Source organism: Geotrypetes seraphini, chromosome 1 (genome assembly GCF_902459505.1).
Source record: "Geotrypetes seraphini chromosome 1, aGeoSer1.1, whole genome shotgun sequence".
Lineage (NCBI taxonomy): Eukaryota > Metazoa > Chordata > Amphibia > Gymnophiona > Dermophiidae > Geotrypetes > Geotrypetes seraphini.
Window position 1 is genome coordinate 427,117,218 of NC_047084.1, and position 27,526 is coordinate 427,144,743.

Consider the following 27,526-nt stretch of genomic DNA (forward strand, 5'->3'; position numbering starts at 1 on the left):
GCGAAATGTTGCTGGTGGAAGCAGGATCTGACTTTCCTTAGCATATGAAGATTGAAAAAGCATTTTTTTACTAGGGAGTTGATGTGTTCGTTAAAGGACAATGTAGAGTCAATGGTGATGCCCAGAACTTTGCTAGAGTGCTCAAGCTGCAGAGTGGTGCCAGAGGGAAGTGGGATGAGGGAGGGTAGCTGATCTAATTTCGGGCCAAGCCAAAGAAGTTTAGTTTTGGTCTCATTTAGTTTCATTTGAACGGTGAGAGCCCAGGATTGGAGATTTGTTATGCAAGTTGAGATGTTGTCAGAGAGGTTGGTGAGGTTAGAGTCAGTTTCGAGAAGGACAAGGATGTCATCGGCGTAGGTGTAAAGTGTCTCAGAGGTAGAAAGGCGGAGGAGTTTCAGGGAGGACATATAAACATTGAAAAGAATCGGGGATAGAGGTGAACCCTGGGGGACTCCGCAGAGCGGTTTCCAAGGGGAGGATGAGGTACCATTCATGTTAACGGAGTAGGAGCGGGAACGTAAGAATTTTGAGAACCAATCTAGGACTGTGGAATTTATGCCAATTTCGGAGAGTTGGAGGATGAGTATGTCGTGGTGGACAATGTCAAAAGCTGCAGAGAGGTCGAATTGAAGAAGGACAGCGAACTTGTTGCAGGAATGGAGTTGTTGGACCTTTGAGATCAAAGAGGCTAAGAGAGATTCAGTGCTGTAGTTGGGTCTGAATCCATGTTGGTAGGGAAGGAGAATGGAGAATCTCTCAAGATAGGATGAGAGTTGGGTGGCTATGATAGATTCCAGCATTTTAGTCAGGAGAGGAATGTTGGCTATTGGGCGATAACTGGAAGGAGTGGAGGGGTCCAGATCAGCTTTTTTCAAGAGAGGGGATAAGGAGATGCGTCCCATTTCTGTCGAAAATAGGCCTGAGAGAAGGGCGGAGTTTAAGAGTTTGGTGAGAGATGAGATGGCCTGAGCTGGAATGTTCTCGTATAAGTAGGAGGGGAAAGGATCTAAGGTGCAGTTGCAAGATTTTAACTTGAGGCAGAGTTTAGAGACTTGGGAGTCGGAAACGGGCTCAAAGGCGGTCCAGGATCTATCGGTTGGGATATGGTTGGCCTCGGTTAGATTAGGTGTGGAGGTAGTGAGCACTAGAGAGTTGTAGGCGGGGGTTGGGGGAAAGGAGCATCGTAAGGTAGTCACTTTCTCATTGAAGAATTTTGCAAGATCGTTAGCAGATGGAGAGGAGGGGAGTGAGGAGGAATCGTGTTTAGAGGATATGGAACGCCAAATATTGAACAAAGTGTTACTTTGGTTGTTGGAGCTGCAGATTTTGTTGCCGTAGTAGTTCTTCCTTGATTTTTTTAATTCGGTGTTGTAGAACTTAATGGAAGTCCTCCAGGACTGTCTATCAGTGGGGGATTTGGATTTTTTTCCATTTTCGTTCTAGTGTTCGACATTTCTGCTTTAGTTGTCTGTGGAGGGGAAGGTACCAGGGGGCCTTGCGGGTGTAGGAGACCGTTTTGGTGGATAGTGGGGCAAGGGAGTGGTAGGTGGTCTCAGAGAGGGTGATCCAATTGTGCCAGTTGGATTCAGGGTTTGGAGGGTTGTGGATGGTGGGAGTTAGGTTGAGGAATTTGGCCCAGAACAAATTGCTCGCAATTTTTTTCCGGAAGGTGATAGGATTGGGAGAATGAGGGGGGGGGTTCGAGGTGGGACATGAAGATGGGGAGGCAGAAAGCCCCTAGGAAGTGGTCGGACCAGGGGACGGGGTCCCAGCGAGTGTCGTCGATCGAAGTTTTGTGTTCGGAGAGGTCGATGAAGCTGATGATGTCTAACGCATATCCTTTTTCATGGGTTGGAGAAGGAGCCGGGGGGGGGGGAAGCCTAAAGAGGTGAGGAAGTTGATGAGATCAGATGCATCCTTGTTGGTAGTATCGTTTAAGTGAAGATTAATATCCCCAATGATTAGTAATCTTTGAAATCTGAGGAAGGCGTTTGTAATGGTCTCAAGGATGAGGTCAGAGGATTTGTTCCAGGGGGAAGAAGGTGGGCGGTATAAAAGCAGGATACCTAGGGGGTGTGGGTGGAGCTCATCATTGACAGAGGCTAGCATGTATTCTAGGGAAGCCTGGCTACCCTTATCAAGAAGTTGGACGTCGAAGAATGATTTATGGAGGAGTGCAAGACCACCTCCTTTCCGGTTAATTCTGGGGGAGAAGAGGCTTTGGTAACCGTGGGAACAGAGTTCATTTTGAGAGAAGAAGTCATCTTTTGCGATCCAAGTTTCGGTGATGAATAAGAAACCGGGATTGAGATCTTCAAGAAGATCCTTCAGAATTTGGGTTTTGTTGCATGCGGATCTGGCGTTGCAGTATAGAGATGGGACTGGGGTGAGAGAGTCTGAGGTGGGGTTGGGGGGGTTGGCAGGGTGAATGGGCTTTAGGGAGGCGTGATTGATTCTTCTGGGTTTTTTTTTTGGAGGGGTAGCTTCTGGTGCGCAAAAGCGTGGGGATTTTGGCACCAGGGTAGATAGGACTGACAGTGATTGTTGACTAGGTCAGAATGGAACTTGACAATTATGAAGAGATTTGATAGGAATAGAGACGAAAGTTGAGTTGCAGGAGGCCTTGGGTGGTGGAGCTGGACTTCCACGCGGCCCGAGGTACTCTCTCTGCGGCTGAGGGTCAGTCCCGTGATGGAGCAGCTCCTTGTATCGGTGGAGCTGCCCTGCCGAGACACGCTGGGAAGAACTGGCTTGCAGGGGGTTTCGGGAGGCGGAGCTGGACTCCCACGCGTCCCGGAGCTTCGTCCCAGCAGCCGGAGGGATCAGGCAGTGTTGGGGCCGCTCCGGATTCAATGGAGCTGCCCAGAAGAAGCAAAGAAACAGCAAAGTTGAGCTGCAGGAGGTCTCGGGTGGTGGAGCTGGACTCCCACGCGGCCCTAGGTACTCTCTCTGCGGCTGAGGGTCAGTCCCACGATGGGGCAGCTTCTGGTATCGGTGGAGCTGCCCTGCCGAGTTACGCTGGGAAGAAGGATGTCTTGCAGGAGGTCGGCTCTCCTGTGTCGGGAGGGGGGCGGAGCAGGGCTCCCACGCTCCTCTCTCGATGCAGGGTGGGCCGGAGAAGAAGGCAGGCTCCTCCGGTGGCGAAAGTTCTTCAAAGAAGGCTCCTCTGTGTCGGGAGCTTGAACAATTAGTACTATATTAGCATTCTCTTACCATGGCTTGAATCAGAAGGCTCCAGGTCTTTTGGGGGGTTTTAATAATTTTCTAAATTTCACTTTGGACCAGCTCGGTCAGCCACAATGTCTCCTCAGCCCAAAGGAATTTCTCCATCCATGATTGCATATATTTGATGCTAAGGTGGCTTGATCTGTTGGCCTCTCTTGTTCATGTACAGCCTAAAAGCTCTCCCAGATTGTCCTTCATTCACCAAGAGGCTTACATACTTCTGTTGTTTCTGGTTCTTTTCATTCCACTTTCCCCAATTCGTATCTTCTCCTTTTCATTCCATGTTGCGGAAGTCTCCTGTGCTGTGGCCATTTCAGCAGCTTGAATGTCTTTCTTCTTTCGAATTTTGCATTCTTACATGCTGATGAATGTGCTTTTAGATGGTTTTTTTGTTATTTATATAATTTGCAATTATACAACAAGCAATCACCGTGTTTACAGAAAAACAGAGTCTAAACATATCAAAGCATACAAAATTCTGAGGATATACAATTCGAAAGAAATTTTTTAAAAAGCATTTATGTAAAGAACTCTTAAACCACCATAATCTAGGGTGGGGGTCCATAAACAGGAGAAAAAGAAAAATTACAGTAAATAAAATAGAAAGGCTATTACTTGACATCCCTGAGCCTCATACATAATGTCTAAGCTTTTATCTCAGTGAAATTTGTAAGATCTATGAAGGATTTTAATTGGCTTGGAACAAAAATAACAAACCATATTTATTCCCCAGGTAGCGAATCATACATTTATATGGATAAGTTAACAAGAATGAACCACCAAGTTTCTTAATGTCATCTCTTATTGATAGAAATTCTCTCCATCTTTCTTGAGTTACTTTTGCCAAATTAGGATATATCCAAATCTTTTCTTCACAAAATAGTTTTTGGCTATTACGAAAGTGTAGTTTCGTAATTGGGGAAAGTGTGACATCTACCGTATTTTCACTCATATACCGCGCACCCGTGTAAAACGCGCGGGAAACTGTAATTTATGTAAATAAATTTATATATACCGCGCATACCTGTATACTGCACATGCCGCCCCGACTCTCCTTTCGCCCTCCCCGACTCTCCTCTTGCCACCCCGACTCTCCTTTCGCCCGCCCCGACTCTCCTCTCCCCCTTGAAGTCCTGTCCCCACCCTGAAAGCCTGATGCCCCCCCGACGTCCGATTCACCCCCCCCCCCGCAGGACCGCTCGCACCCCCACCCTGAAGGACCACTCGCATGCACCCCCACCCCGAAGGACCGCTCGCACCCCCACAGCCTCCTGACCCCCCCCTGACATCAGAGAAAGGGCGGGACCGCCGGAAGAGGAATCAGCACAGACGCAGGGCTCACAAAAGGGCCGGGACCTCCAAGAGGAAGCAGCAGGACAACGGTAGGAGCTTCTACATGATGGGGGGGGGGGGGTCGGGAGGCCGTGGGGGTGTTAGCGGTCCTTCGGGGGTGCGGGTGCGAGTGCGTGCGAGCGGTCCTTCGGGGTGGGGGTGCGAGTGCGTGCGAGAGGTCCTTCGGGGTGGGGGTGCGAACGGTCCTGCAGGGGGGGGTGAATCGGACGTCGGGGGGGCATCAGGCTTTCAGGGTGGGGACAGGACTTCAAGGAGGGGGTGAATCGGGGGGGGGAACTATGTAAAAAAAAGTTGTAAAACGCGCAAGGTTATGCACGGTTTGTAAAAATCGTGTATAACGCGCGTGTTATATGCGTGAAAATACGGTAGTCCCGAGGAGCAGAAAGGCACTCTTTCACTGTTCCCCTCAGCTGGGAAACCAACCTCCAGCAATTCTGGTGTAGGCCTGGCAGTGAAGCAATCAAGGGTAAGCTGGGGAGGTGACTATACACTATATCCAAGCTGGAGAAGACGCACAGCTTTGACAACACCTTTTCTTTTTGAATGAGGCATACTGTAATTGCAAGTTAGACAATCACATTGAATGAAAAGACCCCAGCCGCCGAGAACACTCCCAAACACTGCCAGCAGTCAAGCCGCCATCTTTAGCCCTAACCCCCAGCCAAGGTTTTAATGTGCCCCTTTTAGATGTTTAAATTCCAATCCCATCTGGTTCTTTCAACTTTCTTTTTCTAGTTGCTCATTTTCTCAGGTTTTATCCATCCGTTCTCTCTTTGTAATCCTTCTTTCTTTGACCTCCCCTCCCTTTTTACCACAACTTTCATATCCATCTATTCCATTTTCCATTTACGATTCCCCTGAATTAGAGAATGACAAGGTGACAAAATTCATCACTGTTCCTGTTCCCGCGGATAACCGTGGGAAACCATCTTCATGTCATTCTTTAAGGAGAGAGGGAAGAATCGGAGTATAATTGGGCACAACCACTGACCCGCAAGCTTTGCTTTGAAGAATGCTGGTGTAGAAGGACTGAGGTTGAAATAGACACTGGAAAATGACATGGGATTATTTCCCGCGGTTATCCGCGGGGACGGGAACGGTGATGAATTTTGTCACCGTGTCATTCTCTACCCTGAATCCCCTCGATCACTCTTCAGATTCTGTTACATCCCTTCAGGATTCAGTACACTAGGGGCTCCTTTTACGAAGGTGCGCTAGGGGCTTAATGCGCAGAATAGCGCCCGCTAGCCGCGACCGCCTCCTTTTGAGTAGGCGGTAGATTTTCAGCTATCATGCGCTATAGCGCGCGCTAATCCGGTGCGTGCGATAAAACCGCTAGTGCACCTTCGTAAAAAGGAGCCCTAGGTGTTCAATTCCTTCGCACAATCTGGGAGTTGCAAAAATCCTAACACTTCATTTGCTATGTTAGGTTACTTTTCTGAGCACATGCTCCTCCCACCTTAGAGAGAGAGATTAGAGCCCCCCCCTGCAGTTCAGTCGCAAAGCCAAGCAACATACCTGAACAAAGAAATACCATACCATGAACAACAAATACCATACCTGAACAACATACCATGACAAGAAAGGAGGGTTCTGGGGAAGCTCCCCATCAAAATAAATAATTTCTGAATTGGTCTGCTCTGTGATACATGAAAATAAGTAATAAACTAGCACAAAGGCAACACAGAAAAACATGGAGGAACAATGTAGAACTAACCTGCTGTGTGCAACAAACACCCACATGAAACAGCCTTTGGCAATATGCTCACAGAAGAGCGAACTCCCCACAGGATCCTCAGGCCTCTAAGGAGAATAACTGAGGCAGAAAACAGGCAATTCAGATAGAGTAACCATCATTCTAGCTGCTGGACACAAATGTAAAAATCTGTATAAGCCTGAAAAAGCCAGACAGTTGTGGTCAGGACTCAAACAGGTTAGACAGGGCTCCCATAATCTTTGCCAATATACTCTGTTCCTACCCGTGACAAAGAGATATTAGTTGGCAGTATACAGTGCAACCAATAAGAAATCAAAGCAATTAGTTCCAAGTTTTACAGCAGAAAAATAAATATATCGAATTAATTTAAAATGCAGTACATCACCAATGAAACTTCATTGGAATCCTAGACAGGTGTTTTAGTTTTGAACTTAATGGCAGTTCTCTTCTGGAAAGGACCCAAACTTCCTTATGGAAGGGCTGCACTTCATCATGGGCATTCTCCTTTCACACCAAAGAAGAAAAAAATACAGGCAGACTAGAACAAGAAAATCATAGACATTGATTTATTGTTTATAATAAATGTACGTTGCAGTGCTCTAAACCCTAGCATAGATGTACCCCAACAGAATTCCTCTGTTACTGAGGTTTAATTTTTCAGGATAGGAAATCACCCTGCCTACGAGCTTATCTGAAACGTCTTTCTCTTTTCATAAATGTTGTAATTTTTAGTCAGTGCATTACTAGACATATTTGATAATTCATTTATCAATTATATCATATTTTCTCTTCTGTTTCCAGGGCTTTTCTGGGGCCAAAGGACATCTTTCCATATTTGGAAAACAAAGAAAAATATGGGAAGCCTAACAAGAGGAAGGGTTTTAATGAGGGGCTGTGGGAAATTGATAATAACCCCAAAGTCAAGTTTTCCAGTCAACAGGTGAGTGGGGGGGGTATAGGACTGTATAATAAGAGTATTTATGTGTTATCTGCCAATGCCTCCAGGTTGCATTGGAATTGGACAGGATGTTTGATTATTCTTAAGGATTCAGGAGACACTGTGGATTTGACTTTGCCATTCATATTCGATTAGGGAACAGAGGAGGAGCAGAAGGATGAATAACATCTGTCTTTCTCAAGAATGCTGTTAGAGGGAGTGAATATCGATGACCTTGCCCTGTGAATTCACCTCATATTCATTAGCTGATAATTGGCAGGCTCTCACGGAAGGGGAGAGGAGAGGATGATTTTTGCAGTAGCACTTACGTCTGTCGCTGTGGGAAGTGATGTTGCCATGGACACAGGCAGGAACAAGTGAAGCATTGTGCAAGAGGACTGGAGGATTCTGTGTCCATAGATAGATAGATATATATTTATATAATTTTTTTTTTTTTTTTTTTTTGTAAAAAGAATGGCTGATAAAGCTCGCCTGGGAAGAGACTGGGAATGACAAAAGAAACCTGGTATGATGAAATCTGTTTTGAGGTCCACCTTCAGGACACAGTAGTTGTGCAGTGTTTATAGAAAAATAATGCAAAAGGGATTCTCTTTATCTTCTGTTGGGCATATATTGGTACTCAAAATACTGAGGTATGATGCCACTGCCTTAATTGAATGAGATTTTATTTTTAGATATGTTTGGCTTTCATGCATCATCTCGTTTCTGGGAGAACTACGTACATGCAGAATTACAAGAATTTCAACCTTGTCTGTACATTTTACCTATGTAGACAAGATGTATGTAAGCGTGTCTCTTTGTGTCTATATATCCGAAAATTTTAGATACATAAAAAATGGACACTTAATGAACGTGCATTTTGTGGACTAGCAGGACAGTCCAGGGAATACCAGGCTGCAGAAGTATCTTTTCCTTGGAAACCAAACAATATAGAACACTGGGCTTAGATTCTGGGGAGGAGCAAAAGAGACATCAGAAGGAGAAGAGACTGATCTATAGGGTTGGATAAAGGGAGAAAGGAAGAAAAATAATATTGGAGAATAAAGCGAAAGATTTGTGATGAGGGGAGTCATTGGAGGAATAAAGAGGACGATCTGGGAGAAGATGTCAGATTGGTTATGGAGAGTAGGTGAGGTAAATTTGTTATGGAGAGTAAGGGCTCCAGTAGAATGAGGATTTACTCACTAGAGAAGAAATGAATTTGCCATGTATACTTGTCATCTGCTTTCTTTCCCGAAAAGATGGAGAGTGGTAGAAGAACACATGGTGAGCGCATGTTGAACCTTATGAGTAAGATTTGGAATAATATTTTATAGTAGACTTCGCTCTGTTTTTGAGAGACCTGTAGGGTGAAAGAAATTTTGCTTTGTGCATGGTGGTGCAGAAGTTTAGCATGATGTACACTCCCCTCGCCCAGTTTTAAAACTGTTTGGTCACGATCATATGAATTTAGGCATGGCCACATGTGACTTATCCCTGCATCCATACACCTACCCCGTCTTTTACGAACACCTAGCGTGGGTTTTAGCACTGGCAGTGGCGGTAACTGCTCCGACACTCATAGAATTCCTATGAGCGTTGGAGCAGTTACCGCCCTGCCGGCACTAAAACCCGCGCTATGCGTTCGTAAAAGAGGGGGCTAGTTTTGACCACGGAAAACCAATTTTGAATCTTATCCCTGTTCAGTTTGATGAAAAGTAATCTGATCTTTATCACTATGACTTGTTCAGTGAAATGTGAGCGATTTTGCTCCTGTTTTTTGTATGCTTTCCAACGCACGCTTCTGTGTGAACAGGTTTCACAAGGTTGTTAAGCAAAGGTCTTTAGACTTCTAGAATCTCATCTCTTGACATCTAGAAAAGTATCTCTCATTAGATGTCCATTTTATAACACAGGCTGATATGCATTAATCTTAAATATTACTTGTGATTTTTTTTTTCCTTTTAAGGCCTCTCCACCTGTTAGCAGTCCAGTTGGGAAAGAGGTGGCTCAGGAAAACAGTCAAGAGACCAACTTGGAAAGTGACGACAAAATGGGAGCCAAACGGAGGAAGTCTGCGACTCCAAAAGTAAGCACTCTTTTGCTGCCTGCCTTGAATCCAGTTGGTCTTGTCCCTAAAGTTTGATCTGCCCTATAGGCTATAGATTTCTTCTATATGTAACCATCTTATTGGATATTTGTTCATACATCAGCACAGGTTGGAAGCCCTTAAACCACCACGTTGCTTAGGGTACCTTTCTCTTGAGGCACTACAGCCAATTGAAATGGAATCTCATTACTATTGGCAGCCATTCATCAGGTGTTCTAGAGATCTGGCATTTATTTGCATCAGTGGATTTGTGGTGATGGAGGATGATAGTTCTACATTTCTTTTGTTTTTCTTTGAAATGTGAGAAAATAGATTGGATATGCCCTGTGGTGCACAAAAAAGTATAAGGCATCTCATGCAAATTTAGCACAGGGGTTTATTTTGGAATCTCCAGAGGCAGATTAGCAATTGGGAGAGGACAGAGGAGGGTAAGCCAGTAGGCAAAACCACATTAGATTCTTGAGGCTTAGCATTTCATTTATTTACTTTTTATACTGCTATAAACTGACATGCAGAACTATGTGGTTTACAAAACTAAAATTTTATAAGGCAGTAAATATCTATTTTACTAAGGTTAACTTCAAAAATCAAATATAAGAAACCTTAGGTATCAATACAGTTTATCCCGTTTAGGACCTCAGCGGTGCTAACTGTGAGAAAGTTTCATTCACAGATTACAAGCACAGAAGTCTTCATCGGTCATAATTTTTTGTATTTTTTCATATAAGTTTAGATTATAGTATTTCATTTAATAAATACATTTTTGAAAAAAGTACTCATCTCTTTGTTAAAGAAGCATAGCAGGGGTTCTTCACCAACATAGGCTATGTTTCGCCCAGGGGGCTTTATCAAGGTATTTCCCCTGACAAAAGAAGAGAGAGTTACCATAAATAACTTCAACCTTTATCATTCTATATTATAGAACTAACTCATACAGGCATAGCTTAAAGCCTACATCAGTAGTCTAACACAGTTTATAAAAACGCTCGAGAATATTTTTAGCACATACCTTTGTTATGCTGATTCCATGAATACTGCCGAAAAAGTTTGCAGCAGAAACATGGCGACGGCGTTCTTTTATCAAAAGTGTCAACGTAATGACCTCATGCAAACGTACCCTATCAAGATCTATTGGTGAATTTTTGGCTTTACAAAAATTTGAGGAAAAAGGTGAAGTTATTCCTACTGAACAAGTATATACACAGGAAATTTGTGGACAATGCCAATGGTGCTCTCAAGCGATTGTGGGCCCAGAATGGATCCATCCAGGCACTAAGAGGGTCTTTAAATCAAGGATGAATACCTCATGTAATAGTATGCATGTTATCTATGCAATACAATGCCCATGTCATCTGGTATACATAGGGAGAACTAGTAGAAAAATTATGGTTAGATTAACAGAACATAACTCTAAAATTAATACCGGAAGTGTAGAAGCGCCGCTAGTCCAGCATTGGCAGGCTATGAGGCATAAAATTAGTGATCTAAAATGGAGAATAATTGATTGCATTGAGATAGGGTGGGAGGGTGGAAACCATGCTGAACGTTTAAATTTTATGGAACAAAAGATGATTTTTTCACTTAATACAGTTAAACCGAATGGTTTGAATACTGAAGTGGAATGGATGACATTAGTTTAAATGTCTCCATGCCCGCTTTCGATCTTGATAGGGTACGTTTGCATGAGGTCATTACGTTGACACTTTTGATAAAAGAACGCCGTCGCCATGTTTCTGCTGCAAACTTTTTCAGCAGTATTCATGGAATCGGCATAACAAAGGTATGTGCTAAAAATATTCTCGAGCATTTTTATAAACTGTGTTAGACTACTGATGTAGGCTTTAAGCTATGCCTGTATGAGTTAGTTCTATAATATAGAATGATAAAGGTTGAAGTTATTTATGGTAACTCTCTCTTCTTTTGTCAGGGGAAATACCTTGATAAAGCCCCCTGGGCGAAACATAGCCTATGTTGGTGAAGAACCCCTGCTATGCTTCTTTAACAAAGAGATGAGTACTTTTTTCAAAAATGTATTTATTAAATGAACTACTATAATCTAAACTTATATGAAAAAATACAAAAAATTATGACCGATGAAGACTTCTGTGCTTGTAATCTGTGAATGAAACTTTCTCACAGTTAGCACCGCTGAGGTCCTAAACGGGATAAACTGTATTGATACCTAAGGTTTCTTATATTTGACTAGCTGATGCCCCGGCGTTGCACGGGTATTTAATTATAGCAATAACACTGTAAATGGATTCAAATAAAGATACTTTATAGTGGTGAATGAAATTATTTTTTTACAGCTTAATAAAAAGTACAATATTCAAATTATAATGTGAAATATTTGACAAAATGAATACAATACAACTAACGCAAAACGTGATTATAAACAACATTTTTAGTTTCACCTCCTGGAGTAAGAACATATAAATTATTGGGTGAACCCACCCTTGAGCAAGCAACATAGAGTTGTGGGCCGCGAGACCCCCAGAACATATCACCCCAGGTAGTGAGGGATCTGCATACCAAGTTTCGTTCAAATCGGTCAAGCCGTTTTTGAATTACTGTGAGAATGGCAGCTTTTTACATTTTTTCCATTGACATGAATGGGTGAAATCTGATTTTCTGTTTGTAGCTCCGCCCACGTGTGCAGGTGGGCCGCGAGACCCCCAGAACATATCACCCCAGGTAGTGAGGGATCTGCATACCAAGTCTCGTTCAAATCAGTCAAGCCGTTTTTGCGTGATCGCGGCACATACACACACACACACACATACATACACACATACATACCTCCGATTTTATATATATATATATATATATATATATATATATAGATTACAAAACTAAAAACATAATAGAAAGGAGCGCCCATATAATGTATAAATAGTAAAGGGCAATCATTCAATCAAAGAAAAAAACCCCTACTTTCCAGGAAACAGGTAAAGGGCCCGGATTCAATGCCACAAATCCTTAAATGGAAAAAGCCTGCTCAGTGAGCCAGGTTTCAATAAAACCTTAACATTTTTAATTGAACCCTCTGCACATAAATGTAAGGGTAATTTATTCCAATAAAAAGGAGCAGCAAAAAAGAAAGCACAATTATGTGTCGATTCTAATGTGAGCTTAGAATTCCTTGCCTTGGCTCATAAGTTTTTAGCTTTATGTGGCCAGTCTGGCTGTGGTGAGGAGCCTTTAGCCCTACCCTCTGTAAGAGATAGTTAAAAAAAAAAAAAAAAAAAAGGAGATAGTAAAGAATGAGAGCAATAATTTTTTTTTTTTTTGTAATTCTTTATTGATTTTCAATTCGAGTACAAAGTGCAAAAATTTTACAAACAAGAAATACATCCAATCAAATAATAATAGAAAATATATTTTCCCCCTCTCTCCCACCCACCCTGAATGTGTGTGAAAAACAAATAGGAATTGAAGGCTTATACAATTAATCAGATTTAACAGATTCCGTTAATGGACCCCATATTGCTTTAAATATTTTATTATGTCCCAATATTTCTGAATTCATTTTTTTTATATCTATAACATTGATACAAAGTTTCTCACCAAAAGGAAAAATTTAACCTGTCCCAGTTTTTCTAATTCCTGGTGATCGTTTACATGGCAACCCCTGTCATAATTATAAGAAGTCTGCTTTTATACCTGTCTAATGGATTTTTAGCTTTTAACAATGTCCCACATATGACCACATCGTAGGATAATGGAATCGATGTTTCCAGTATCATATTAATTTGTCCCCATATTAATTTCCAAAAATTGAATATCAAGGGACAATAAAACAACAAATGATCCAGTGTCCCTACTTCAAGATGACAATGCCAGCATCTATTAGACTTTGTAAATGAACAGGCTCCAAAAAATTCTATGTAACAAAAAACAAAAACAGGTTTGTCTCGTAGATGCTGACGCTGTACATCTCATCCTCTAAGTCCAAATCCGTGGCCATTGAGTAGCAGGAATTTGCTGCTTTATCTCAATGCTCCAAATGTCTTTTAGACTTGTTTTAGGTTTTTTTATTCAGATATTAATTTGTACCACTTGGTGGCCTGATGCCCTTGCAAATCTGTCTGGAAACACAGGCCCGGCAAGCTATACTGATTTTTTTTTAAAGGTGCTCCAATCAGGGAAACCTTTCTGAATGGCCTGTTTCAATTGCGACCATTTATAAGCTTGAGACTTTGATATGCCGAATGATTGTTGCAGTTGTAATACATTTTGCATTTTCCAATTTGAGATCACATCATCTAAAGTACGTATGCCTGCCTGCAGCCAATGTTTCCAGAGGATTTTAGACTCGCCAATTTGTATCTTGGAGTTTATCCATAGAGATTGACATGTGGATTGTTATATTGGAGTAGGTGTTAAATTATTAATAAATTTTAATGTAATCCAGGTAGAAAAAAGAATACTATTGTCCTTATATATTCTGGCCAGCTTGATACTCAAAATATGGCTCAGACGTAATGGGTAATCTCAACAATATCTTCATTCAATAGCAAATTCATATAAGCTTGAAAAGTTTAGTAGACACTTTTCTCTAATATATCTCTACCATTCATAGTAGCTAATTCATCATTCAAGTTGAAAAATGATGAATTAGCTACTATGAATTGTAGAGATATATTAGAGAAAAGTGTCTACTAAACTTTTCAAGCTTATATGAATTTGCTATTGAATGAGGATATTGTTGAGCTATATACTTTTTGAATTAAACCTCATTATAACTGGACTTCAAAATAAATAGCCATTAATAAGTATATGATATTCAGACATAATGGGGACATGAGATGACTCTCTAAGATCAGCCAATCCGGCAGATTCGCCATGAGTTCAGGAAGGATCCAATACATACCCTGACGCAAAATGAAGGCTTGATGATACCTATAAAAATTTGGAAAATTTACCCCTCCCGCTGATTGTAATTTTTGCAAACTCTGAAAATAAACCGGTAACATACTCATTTGGTAACAAACCGCATGCAAAATCATCATTTTGATGGTTTGGACTCTTCCCCCACCAAGAAAGATTTAGGGTTCCACTGCTCACACATTTCTTTGATTTTCAGCAAGAAAGACTTTTCATTTACTGTCATTGTATCTTCCAATGTTTTTTGAATCATGATACCCAAATATTTTATACCCTCTTCCTTCCAAAGGAATGGATCAAATTACATTAGTGACTTTTATTCCACCATTACCTTGCGGTTCAAGGCAGATTACATTAGAGGTTATCTGGACAATTTCAGAAGAGATTACATAGTTGAGCCGGTTACTTTGGGGGATTGGGATACTTCCTGTGGAGTTGGTTTGTCTTGATGGATTTCTTGAATAGCAGGGTTTTAATTTCTTTTCTGAAGGTTTTGTAGTCTGGTGTCGTCATCAGTAGATTGGATAATTGGTGGTCAAGTTTTGCTGCCTACGTGGCCAGTAGGCCATCATACTTTTTTTGCGTTTGACGCCTCTGATATGGGGGGGTGCATGAATGGTGTTTAGATTCTCCTTTGTCTGGTTGTGTCAGTTTGGATAAGACAGTTATTCAAGTAGGCTGAACTGTCTCCATTGATTGCTTTAAATAGTAGACAGTAAAATTTGAATTGTATTCTTGCTTGTATTGGGAGCCAGTGTGAGTCGAGATATGCGGCAGTGATGTGGTTGTATTTCTTCAGCGAATAAATCAGTCTCAGGGCTGTGTTTTGTACTGTTTGTAGTTATTTTATCATGACTGCGGGGCAGAGGAGATAGAGGATGTTGCAGTAGTCTAGAAGTCCTAGGACTAGGGATTGGACCATGAGCTGAAATTGTTTTCTGTCAAAGAATTTTTGGATTTGCTTTAAGTTTCTCATGACAGCGAATTATTTCTGTATTATTTTGTTGATCTGTGGTTGCATGGTACAGCTTCTGTCTATCATCACTCCTGGAAGTCTTAGGGTGGGTTGAGTGGGGTATGTGATTGAGTTTATTACTAAGTTTGTTATGGTTGGGGTTTTGTTTGTTTCAAGAAGTATAAATTTTGTTTTGTCTGGGTTCAGTTTTAGTTCGAGGCCAAATAAACCTTTTACACAATGCACATTTAATGGAAGAACCTCTGATTTGCTCCAATTTATTTTGTAACCCTGGGGCGGTCCTAGAGGTGTGAAAGATCACAAAACTATGCCACTCCAGGCCCCGAGTCGCCAGTAGTTCAAGAATAATATATCCATAGTGTTAGCCTAGAACAAGGAAAACATATAAGCTACAACTTATCCACAACATACTATCCCATGAATAATAATAACTTAACATGTATATGAATACCAGCTCGAACCATGGTAGCAAACAATAGTGGGCATAGATTGTGTTCCTGTTCTCCCACAATTGAGGGCCAAGACTTCCAATAAACTCAGATCCAAAGTTCAGCAATCAGAAATGAGTATGTGCAATCTCATACCATTCTCTCAGTCATGTTAAGTCCGACTGGGTAAGCACATGGGTATTCACATAGAGAGCTGCTTCCGCAGCTGCATCAAAAACATGCCATTGTCCCTGATGGTGTATGCGCAATATGGCCGGGTACAAAAAAAGGAAGCGTACTTTTTTCTCAGCCAAGGAGGCACAAATCGAATAAAATAGTTTCCTACGCTCTGTCAGGGCAGCTGAGTAATCCTGAAAGATGCGGACCTCCGACTCTTCAAATGTTAAGGTCTCCCGAAGTTGTTTATATATTTGCGTAGAATTTCAACTTTGTGATTATAATTTAAGAGTTTGGCTATGACCATTCTAGGCCCCGCCTCCAGGGCCTGCTCCCTGCCCAGTCGGTGCACCCATTCAAGGCGGATGGGTCTTGTAATGAAAAGGTATTTGTCCGCCATACCTCTAGGGCTCGTAGCAGCTTCGGGCCCGCCACCATTTCTGGAATACCCAAAAAGCGTAAGTTGGACCTACGTGAGTGATTTTCCAGGTCCTCCAGTCTCTCCGCTTGCTTTTGGGTCAGGGCCTGTAGTTCTTGTAGTGTAGCGGCATGGGTGCTCTGTATGTCCTCTAATCCTGAAACTCTGGTCTCCAAAGCAGTTGTTCTTCTAGTCGTCTCTGTTAGCAGATTTTCCACTTTTAAAAGTTGTTCGGATAATTTATCAATGCTGGGCTGCATAGCCGCTGTTACAGCCTGGGTGAGGGCAGTCAGCGCCTCCGGCGCTATTTGTTGGATTGCCGGAGTGAGGGTGCCCGGCGCCATTTTGTCTCCGCCGCTCTGCGGGCGATCCCGATCCTTTTTGTGCAGGCGGGTTGACATTGGCGGTGTGGGAGACGACAAAAATCTGTCCATGCAGCGAGTACTCTAAGCGCTGCAAATCGCTGACCTCCGGCGCTCCTCCGACGGCTAATAACAGGGCGAATTGGGACTCGGGGCCCAAGAGCTCAGGCGGCGTGTGTCTGCCGCGGCTCAGAGCATCTCGTGATCCCTCAGGCAAGAGGATCTAAAGAGATGTTAAAAACAATAATACTGAGGACCGAGCCTTGAGTCAATACCACAAAATCATGAATATTGGAAAAGGTGTTTGACCAATAAGCTTTGAATGTACTGTTCTTTAAAAATCAAATCTAGCTTTTCCAGTCATCTAAGGAGTATAATATGATTTACAAGATAAAATGCAGCAGTCAAATCCAAAGAGAGGAGCAATACTTGTCTCTATGGAAGGTAATAAGGTCAATGTGTTCTGTATTGTAATGTGTAAAACTTGTTTGACAAGGATTTAAAGCATTTGTTTGGTTAAGAAAACATTGCAACTGCTGAACTACAATCTTCTCTGCGATCTTAGAGACATATGGAAGCTGAGAGGTGGGACAGTAATTTAGATCAGATGCATTTGCATGAAAGTCTTAAATATAAGAGATCAGTAGCCATTTTCCAATGAGAGAGTAACCCAAAGGAGAGACTGGTAGATATCACAGAGTGCAAATAAGGGAGGGATGGATTGCTGATTTGTTTCAGGAAATAAGTGGGGAAGGGGGTTTTGTAGAAGAACTAGAAGAGATTACTTTAATCACCTCTGTGTGGCAAGGTAAGGTAGAAAGAGAGAGCATTCCAGGCAAGGATACCCATTTAGTGGTGGGGGAGGGGTAGAGATAAACTAATCAGAAAGTGAATTGGGGGGATTGATGGGGTGCAGACTATATATGCAGACATATAGCATTGCTTTTTTCTGTTTATAGGCATCTGTCAAACAGTCTGGTTTACCAGAAGTGGAAACACAAGATGAGGAGAAAGAAACCACTGCTTCTAAGGAAGACAGTGAAGATCAACCCAGCAGTGAGGTCTGTATATGTGTGAGATTGGGGTGATTGTTAAACTTTATATCCTCGGGTACAAGCTGAAGTACTACTATTTATTAAGGCTGCACATTGATTAAAATTTAATCGATTTCAAGATTATCATGATAAGTGGATTTTTTTTATTATTTTTATGGTATGGAATAATGATTACAGTTTCTTACTCATTTTAGTATAAGTAATTTGTATTGTGCATATTTTACTTTGAATAAATTAGGGTCGCATTTTGTTAGTTAGTATCTTTATTGAATTGTGTTATTTTCTTTTATATGACACTGTTATTTGGATCTGTATTTTAATTATTGTGTTGTAATTTCTATTGTGTAAACCGCCAAGAACTGATGGTTTGGTGGTATTTAAAAAATAAACTATTATTATTATTATAAACTAAAAACAATTCAAGAATGACAAAAAAAAAAAAAAAATGATTTGACCGAGTATTTTGAAAAGAGATAAGTTTTCAGTTGAGTTCTGAAATATGTATAAGAACAAGCTCCAAGCAATAACAATCAAAATTCTCTGTTGTGTGAAGCTGCTTGGAATGCTAAAGTATGGTCCAGAAATTTCTTACTTTTACAGCCCTGTACTGACTGAAAGGTGAATTGGGCATGAGACTTTCTACTATTTTTATATGATGCTAGAGAAAATCTATTAACCATATAAAACGGAGCGGTACCATATATAACCTTATAGCAAAAGCAGCCCAAGTTAAACAAAACACGAGCCTCCATTAGCAGCCAATGCAGTTCACAATAAAATGGAGTCGCATGATCATATTTTTTAAGACCGTAGATCATTCTAACAACTGTATTCTGAATCAATACGAGTCGAACCATGTCTTTCTTGGGAATTGTTAAATACACGATATTACAATAGTCCAAAAGGCTCAATAATAAAGATTATACCAGAAGTTTAAAAGCAGAAAACTCAAAAAAAGGTTTAATGGTACGCAGTTTCCATAGCTTGTAATAACCCTTACGTACCACAGCATCTATTTGTTTTTTCATAGTCAGATGCTGGTCCAAAATAACTCCCAATATTTGAATTGTTGGTTGAATTGTATGCAAGGTAGAATTTATACTAATCGATAGCTCATGAATAATCTTATGTGGCGACACAACAAAAAACTTTGTCTTATCAGGGTTAAGCTTGAGTTTGAAATCCTGAATCCAAGAGTTCATCAGTTGCAACACAGACACAATTTTGTGAGAGATATGAGATAGAATTGTAGCACAAGGCATGACAATTGTAATATCGTCAGCATAGCTGAACAGTTCTATACCTAGGTTACTCAAAACTGTAGCTCAAGGAGGAGAGATATAAATTAAATAATGTGGGTGAGAGTGGGGAACTCTGGGGTACACCACTCAGATTTTTCCAGTTAAAGGTAAACTGATTATTAAACTTGACCTGATATTGTCTGAATTCCAAAAACCCTTTAAACCACAGGAGAACATTACCCTGTAGGCCAAAAGCATCCAAACAGCCAATAATTTGGTGTGATCTACCAAATCAAAGGCGCTACTTAGGTCAAACTGAAGCACCAGCGCACTGTTACCCTTACTCAGTAGGCTATTTAAATGGTCTAATAATGTAGCCAGCACTGTCTCAGTGCTAAAATAGGTTCTGAAACCTGCTTGAGAATCGTGCAGTAGGGAATGTTGCTCACATTCCTCTTGGACAGTGCAAAATATGGACAGCAGAAGTAAATTCTATGAACCAACATGTTTCAGTTACTAAACTGAAAATCATTTTTCATACTTTGTTGTCTTTATTTTTCTAATCATTTTGTTCCGTCTCTGTTCTGCTTTCCTCTCTCTGTGCACTGAACTATATTTCCAGGGCCTCCTGACCATTCACCATTTATTTTCTCTCCTTGTCACCTTCATTCCATGCCCAACATCCATCTTTCACATCCAACTGTCTTCTATTTTTATGGCTCCTTCTCTAATCTATCTAGTTTCTAGCTCTTCCCTTGCTTTCCATTCCCTGATATCAATGCAATTTGAGCTTTGATAACCTTCTCTCTTCCCTGGACCAAAGCCCCCCCCCCCTTTTTTTTGGATTTGCTGGCAGGGTTGACATTGGTGGGGGGCGTAGACCGGATGTCTTTTCCTTCTGCTTACCCCAGTCTGCAGTCCCCCCACCACCACCACCACCTTTTCAAATATCTTTTTGGATTCGGAAGTGGGGTTGCCAGCACAAGAGGTGATGAGGGTATCGATAAGGTTTTTGGTAGTGTGCTCAGAAATGAGAGGTTGAATTTTGGTAATACGTATTATGGAGGAAGAAGCAACAGTCTGTAGTGGTTTGTTGAATCTGAGTAGAGGAGAGAAAGGAGTCAAAGATGACCCTGAGGTGGTGAGCTGACAAGACAGGGAGGAGGAGAGTGTTGTCCACAGAAATAGAGAATGGGGGGAGGAGGGTTTAGGCAGAAGGATAAGAAGCTCAGTTTTAGCCTTATTCAGCTTTAGATGGCAGCGAGACATCAGACAGGTAGGCTGTCAGACAGGTAGGCTGAGACTTGGGCCTAGCTTCCTATAGAGATATTTGATGTGGAGAGAGAGATCTGGAGTCATCAGCATAGAGATAATACTGAAGGCCATGGGAGGAGATTAGTACAGCAGGGGAGAGAGTATAGATGGAGAAAAGGAGAGGTCCCAAGACAGAGAGCCTTGTGGTATACCAGTAGTGGAGGAGGTTCCCCCATTGCATATACTGAGTGTGATGGGAGAGATAGGAAGAAAACCAAGGGAGAAAAGAACCCTGGATTCCCAGCGAAGACAGCGTATCGAGAAGTAGGTGGTGCAAGTGTTGAAAGCAGCAGATAGATTGAAAAGGATAAAGTAGGAGCCTTTGGATCTGGCAAAGGTCATTGGAGCCCAGCAAGGGTGGTTTCCGTGGAATGCAGTGGGGAAAAAGCCTCACTGAAGTGGGTCAAGAATAGCTTAAGACGAAAGGAAGATCAGGCAAGTTGTTTGGATAAGAAGGGAAGGATTAATCAAAAGAACTATTAAACTTGAAACTTGAGGGAGATGGGATGATAGTTGGAGGGGCATTTGGGGTCTAGTGAGGAGAGGTGTAACTATGACATGTTTGAAGACATCAGGGACAGTTGCAGTGGAGAGTGGTAGGTTAAGGATGTGATGGATAGGAGGGATGATAGTGGGAGATAGAGCGCTGAGTAGGTTGGTGGGAATCTGATCAGAGGAGCAGGTAGTGGGTTTGAAGATGTGCAGTTTCCTCTCTAGTAATTTCAGAAAAGATGGCAGGGATTGAGGGGAGGTTGGCAAAAGGGACAGATGGAAGTGAGGTGGGGGGAGGTGGCCTAGTTGAGAATTCAAGATGAATCTTCTGAACCTTGTTCTAGAAGAATTTGGCCATAGTCTGAGGAGGGAATTGGAAGTGAGGGCACTTTGAATAGGGAGTTTAGAGCTAAGAGTTTGTTAAATGGGCATAGTATTCTTGTTTGGCAAGTGAGAGGACAGACTGGATAGATTTTAGCAGGAATGTGAAGTGTATGAAGTCAGCATGTGTGCGGGATTTAAGCCACAGACTTTCAGCCCCCCAGTCCTGGTCTTGCCTCACTCAGTATAACATAACAGCATCTTACACACACTGCATTAAATACAAATGCAGTTTCTGAAAAAATGACCCATAGTCCCCAATGTTGCTGACTCCACAATCTTTTGTCATCCAAAAATATCTAAGTTTAGATCCAGTGAAAACAATGGCTAGTTTTAAGTCCAGTGACACCTGTGACGTGACATGGGCTGTGTTTTGGCACTAATGCCTGCATCAGAGGTCTTAGACAATATTTCATTGTGAATAACAAATCAAAACAAAGTGCTCAACAGTAAAGTAAGATTGGATCAATTTGAAAGGAGGGGAATTTTAACTTTTTTTCTGGGGCAAGAAGAAAATGAGGTTTACTTCATAGAATTTATCCTTCTGTGTATGAAAATAACCTGTTTTCTCCTATCATGTATAGTTTTTGAGCAAATCGCAAATATTTATAGCATGAGAAGTCATAATGTAACGCATTGCGCCAATTTAAGAGTTCCTATAAATATTATTTTCTAGAATCGTTTGAAGTGCATTTATAAATGAGATTAGGAGCATCTCTAATTAATGTCCAACAATAGTCAGCCAGCATTGATGAATTCCATCTGCCCTGATATCGTTTCTCCATTGTAGTAATGTCCTAGTGAAACCTTTCCGCATGCTCATCACTAACACCACCAAGATTATCGGGGAAAAATATCTAATTTGAGGCAAACTGTTTTAATATTTCACAATTGTTATAATACTCCAAGCATTAGAAAATATTGCAAAAATGTTAATTTTTGCATTATAATGCTCTTTTGCCAAAATTCAGAAGGTTATACCGAAAAATTACGATCATTTTTGAATTCATCGACCCCAGATCACTATAGAACACCCACTACAATTCATGCCCCAAAACCTCTGTTGCACAGTGCTATCAGAGCTTTAGTTTTGTTGTGGGGAGGCAAGTTGGGAAGGTGTTGGATCAATTTGAGCGTGGAGAGAGGTGATTGCTAGACTACAAGGGAAAGGATGGGGCTAATGCAGAAGGCTATTGGACACAGGGGTTTGGGGCAGCTCGTCTACAGCTCCTCAAATCTGACAGTAGATTTGATGCACTGTAGACTTCAGCACACAGGTTTGAAGGTTCTCTGCATTAATGCAGGTTAACTATTATCCTCTTTACCGCGCATTTTAATATGCTGTGCACTGATGTCTACCACTAGTTCATTTGAGTGCCGAAACCTTTTCTGCGTTATGCTGCCCATAACAAGCACATAGACGGCTTGTTAATTGCATGCTTCTGCCCACAGTAGCTCTCTATATCGGTCCCTAGGAAGGGTGTAAAAAATCTTTGAGTCCTATAGTACTACTACCACGACTTATCACTTATATAGCGCTGAAAGGCGTTTGCGGCACTATACTTGTTGACATTTATAGACGGTCCCTGCTCGGAAGAGCTTACAATCTAACTTGGACAGACAGACATAGGGTTGGGATTCGAAAGCACTCTCAAAGAGGTGGGCTTTTAACTGGGCCTTGAACACTGCCAGAGACAGAGCCTGCCATAGGGATTCGGGCAGCTTGTTCCAAGCATATGATGCAGCGAGGCAGAAGGGACAGAGTCTGGAGTTGGCAGTTGAAGAGAAGGACACAGATAGGAGGGACTTACCAGCTGAGCGGAGCTCACAGGGGGGATCTTGGGAGGAAATAAGTGAAGAGAGATAGTGCGAAAGGGGCAGCTGAGTGAGTGCATTTGTAAGAGGAGTTCGAATTGTATTAGGAAACTGATGGGAAGCCAGTGAAGTAACTTTAGGAGAGGGGTAATGTGCGTAAAGTGTCTCTCCCGGAATATGAATCATGCAGCTGAATTCTGGACAGATTGGAGAGGAGCGAGAAGGCTAAGCGGAAGGCCTGAGAGTAGCGAGTTGCAGTAGCCTAAGCGTGAGGTGATGAGGGCGTGGATAAGTGTTGTAGCTGGCAAGCTCCAGGCAAGGTGTCTGGGGTCACCGGTACAAGTAGATTCTTGTGAGCCGCCACGGGCCGCACAAGGAGGTGATAATTTTAGCGTTTAGAATAAGGAACACCCTCAAAAGTCATAGGCACAGCTTCAATGAAATCAAGGCTTTTAATCTTCAAAACAAAAAAACCCCAACTTATTTGTCAGGATTAATCAACAGAAGCCAGCGGGCTTCCCATGCACAGTTCAAAATAATGTTGGCAAATAGTCTCTGGATGAGAAAACAAGAGAGTCCAAAATTAAATAACCAAAATCTCTCTTTCACAAAGGTAAGTTCTCTTTTTAGTTTGCAGTCCAGCAATAGTCTATCGCACAAGAAAAGAAAACTTCCCAAAACAAAAAGCAATACTTCTGGAATGAAATACTCCATCTCTAAGTCAGCGCTACTGTACTGGCTTCTTCAGCAATCAAATGCTGGAAAGACAGTGTGCTCCGTGAGGTCTTAATTGCCAGAAATTAGGCCCACTATCCCACCTCGTAACAGGGGGCAAACCCCACTGTCTTAGCATACCATAGTACACTTTCCTCAAAGAGAAAGCACAATTAAGCTTTCAAAAAGGAAAAACAAAACTTCAAAATAAAAGTCCTTATTCAGCTCCACAGCAGAGAAAATTCACTCTTTAGCATGAGTCAGAATTATTCAGTTCTTGAGATAAGGTAGGCAAAAACAAATTTGCAATAAACTTCACCAAACATTCAGATACTTGCTTTTGTGAGGCAAACCTCCATAGAAGCATTTTCAGGAGTCAGCACAGCACTAGCTTCAGGGCTTATTTCCAACTCCATGGCTCACACAGACTGGAAGTTACTTCTTCTCCAGCCTCTGCAAACTCCATAGCCTCAGGAGCTTGGCTGCTATCAGGAGCTCCCAGCCCTGAGCACTGTGACCTTTCCTGCTGTTGTTCCTCTCTCCTCTGATTTTCTAGGAGCCTAGTCTTCAGGGATAGCAGCTTGCAGCCCCGTCCCCAACCCTCAGGTGGAAAGGATTTCCGGTGATTCACTTTAGGACACAGAGGAGGATGGGAACCTACCACTGCTGCTCTCTTACTCCCTCTACAGGCCCCAGAAGGAAATTCAGTTTGAGAGACAGAAAATGGTGTATAAGGCAGATTATGGGCAGGGTCTGTATTAGCACTGGGACCTGCATTAGGGACACTCCTAGCAGGCATAGTCTGCTTATCAAAGTGTATATATAGAAATGTGAATGTTTAGAATTTAGGAATCCTTTTAATAAGCTGCAGTGAGCGCTTATGTGTGCTTATCATAGCTTAGAAACCACTACTGTGGGGCTCATTCAGACATCCCACAGTAGTTTCAGGATCAGCACATGCTTCCCACTGTCTGTGGGCGGAGAGTAGGTGTGTACTGCACTAATTGGTTAGTGCAGGAATATCACATCACGCTGATTAGCATGTGAGCCCTTACCACCTAGAAAATAGGAGTCGGTAAGTGTTCATGCACTAATGGCCACATGCTAATGGGGAAATTAGCATGTGGCCATTAATGGGAATAAAGGAAATTGGGGCCATTTTACCAACCACCCTAAAATTGGCCTCAGTGCTTGGGGAAAGACTTGCGCTGTGGATAGCACTGGCCATTTTTTAGTGCAGATTTGTAAAAGGGCCCCTTGATCTTTATAAGTTTGTTGTAATCAAATCAATCAGTTTGAAAAGAGAAGAGATAACAAAGGCAACGTTCTTTAAATTAGTCCCCCTTATTTTCTAACTTCTTTTATTCTTTTCTGTCTGTGGTCCACTTTTGCTTACACCCATTACTGTCTATTAAAATGTATTGTGTTGACTGAGTATACATGTAGTTTGCTACTTTCAGTGTACTGCTATTATCTATATTTGACTTTGATGTACACCGTCTTGGGTGAATTTCTTCAAAAAGGCAGTAGTGAATCCTAATAAATAAAAATTAAACACTGAAAAAAAAGCTGTTAAAGGCGATTCTCAGCCGTTAAAGGTAATTCTCAGTATAGCCATAAGGGTTTTTTGTTGGGGTTTTTTTTTGGGGGGGGACACGGGGGAACAAAGACAAATGAGCAATCACCTAAAGAAAAATTAGATATAGCATGTTCTCCTTCCCCCCACTTAATAAAGCTATGCACATGAGTAACCCCCCTAAAAAAAATAGTAAGTCATTGTTGTACATCTAACATAATTCAGAAGCCTCTCTTGTTTGTAAGAAAACCTGCCATTTTTGTGGTTCAAGACATACTTCTTAATTGTTATAACTACAAGATATATAAAAGGAAATCTAACAAACCGTTCTCAGCCCAATCAAGAAGGGAATAAAATGGAGCCATGAAACTTACAAGTTATTCCACCTATTCACACCAAAGTTCAATACACTTAACATATTATGTATGAAGTTTCTGTAACTCTTCCCAAAAATATTCTGATGTCTGGTCACTAAAATACTACTCCGCTGCTGCAATCACCTCAGAATCACTTGAAAATTGTTTCCCTTTCAAACTCTTTTTGAGGTTTGGGAACAGAAAATAGTCAGAAGGAGCAAGATCTGGTGAGTAGGATGGATGGTCTTTGCACTGAACCCCAACTGCATCAAAACATCCATCATTTTGCCAGCCTTGTGAGCAGGTGCATTATCTTGCAAAAAGAGAACTCCTTTCTGCAACTTCCCTCTCCTTTTTTTTTCTTTTAATGCTTCTTTTCATCAGCATAACAAATTACAATAGTATTCTGCATTAACTGTTTTGCCCCTTGGAAGATAGTCATTACAATACCTTCCTGATCCCAAAACACTGTGGACATGACCTACCCTGAAGACGTTTGGGTCTTGAATGTCCTTGGTCTTGGAGAACCTGAGTATCGCCATTGCATGGACTGTTGTTTGTCTCAGGGTCATAGTTGTGTTTCATCAACAGTAATTGGTCGTTCCAAAAAGTTGGCACCCGCTCGTTGAAAATGCTGCAGAATCAACTTGGAAGTGTCCACTTGACAACATCTCTTGTCAGCATTCAAACATTTGGGCACCCACTTGGCTGAAAGCTTCTACATAGCCAGCTGCTTGTAGATTATACAGCCCTCACATACCCTGGATATCTGGAAATCTCCACGCTGAACGTTTGCACATCACTTCTTTACTGTGGAGTATGATGGGCATTTGTCACTCAGTGTTTGCATCATACATTCATGGATTTCCTTTGGAGTTTTCTTCTGCAAGAATAGGAACTTCATGACGGCTCAGAATTCCACATTTGAAAATTCCACAACTTTTTGTTGACATGGTTCAATCATGATCTGAAACAAAGTTCAAACGTAGCATTTTGATTTTGCAAATTGGCACTTTGCAAAATAAAACAGCACTTTTTTCAGCAACAGTGGCAAAATAATTCTCAGAATTTTAAGAAGTTAGTTGGGCTGAGAACTTTTCAGCACCCCCACATAGGATTATTCTTTTTAATAAGTGAAGGAAGATCATAGCATTAGTTTGCATTATATCCTTTGGCCTCTTGTAATGAAGCACCACATCCGTATGTGTTGATGAATTCTATTCTTAGCACATGGTAGAATCTTTCTCTGAAATAAATTATGTGACTTGTAGGAAGGGGAACAGCTTGAAGATTTCACAGTTTTAGTAAGTGAACTTTCATTTCGTTTCCATAGGATGTTTCTAAAGGAAATGACTTGCCTGGGAAAGGCAGAAGAGGCAGAAAAAGAAAGGTAATATTCAGCTTAGAGTTTGCCTGGCCTCCTTCATAGTTGCATTCATATGATTATAATTTAGATTTCTCCAATGTTAGGTTTTGGTCTTAGTACTATAGCCTTGATTCTATAAATGGTGTATATTTTCCCCAGCCTCGCGGGATCTCTCTATCCCTGTCCCATCCATTCTGTCCCTGTCCATTCTTGCAAGCTCTGTCCTCATCTGCACAAACCTCGAAAATTTTAAAAATCATAATTGTTCAAGGCTTGTGCGGTTAAGACAGAGCTTGCAGGAATGGGACAGTGGCAGGGGATATTTAAATGATGCCTTAATCTGATTGACATGCTATAGGTGCCTTTTATAGAATCGGGCCCTAAGAGCCTTCATTCACAGCTGTATAAGAGGAACGAGGACTTCCCATTTCTAATCCCCTTTTCACTTAGCCAAGTCAACACAGTGGAAGTCCTTTACCAGGTCAGTATAGAAAAGAGCAGACCAGCCACAAAGTAGTGAAAATTAGAAAATATATTTATTGAATCGTTACAGTAATTGAGGGAATTGAAAACTTGTGCCAGACATGGTCACATTTTGCCCTTCACTAGGGCTGTACCAGTTGTGA

At 41.6% G+C, this 27,526-nt stretch overlaps 1 protein-coding gene across 6 annotated transcripts in view; it reads left to right on the forward strand.

The window, feature by feature from the left end:
- Positions 1–27,526, forward strand: part of PSIP1 (PC4 and SFRS1 interacting protein 1) — a 172,293-nt gene that overhangs the window by 52,868 nt on the left and 91,899 nt on the right. For 4 of the 6 annotated variants that reach the window (XM_033919071.1, XM_033919099.1, XM_033919090.1 and 1 more), the window contains exons 4-7: positions 7,097–7,235; positions 9,202–9,321; positions 17,550–17,651; positions 26,868–26,924. In XM_033919071.1, coding sequence (XP_033774962.1) covers positions 7,097–7,235; positions 9,202–9,321; positions 17,550–17,651; positions 26,868–26,924 — 418 coding nt within the window. Of the gene's footprint in view, positions 1–7,096; positions 7,236–7,758; positions 8,520–9,201; positions 9,322–17,549; positions 17,652–26,867; positions 26,925–27,526 lie in introns of those variants that run through there. The other 2 variants (XM_033919118.1, XM_033919109.1) reach the window with 2 other exon arrangements.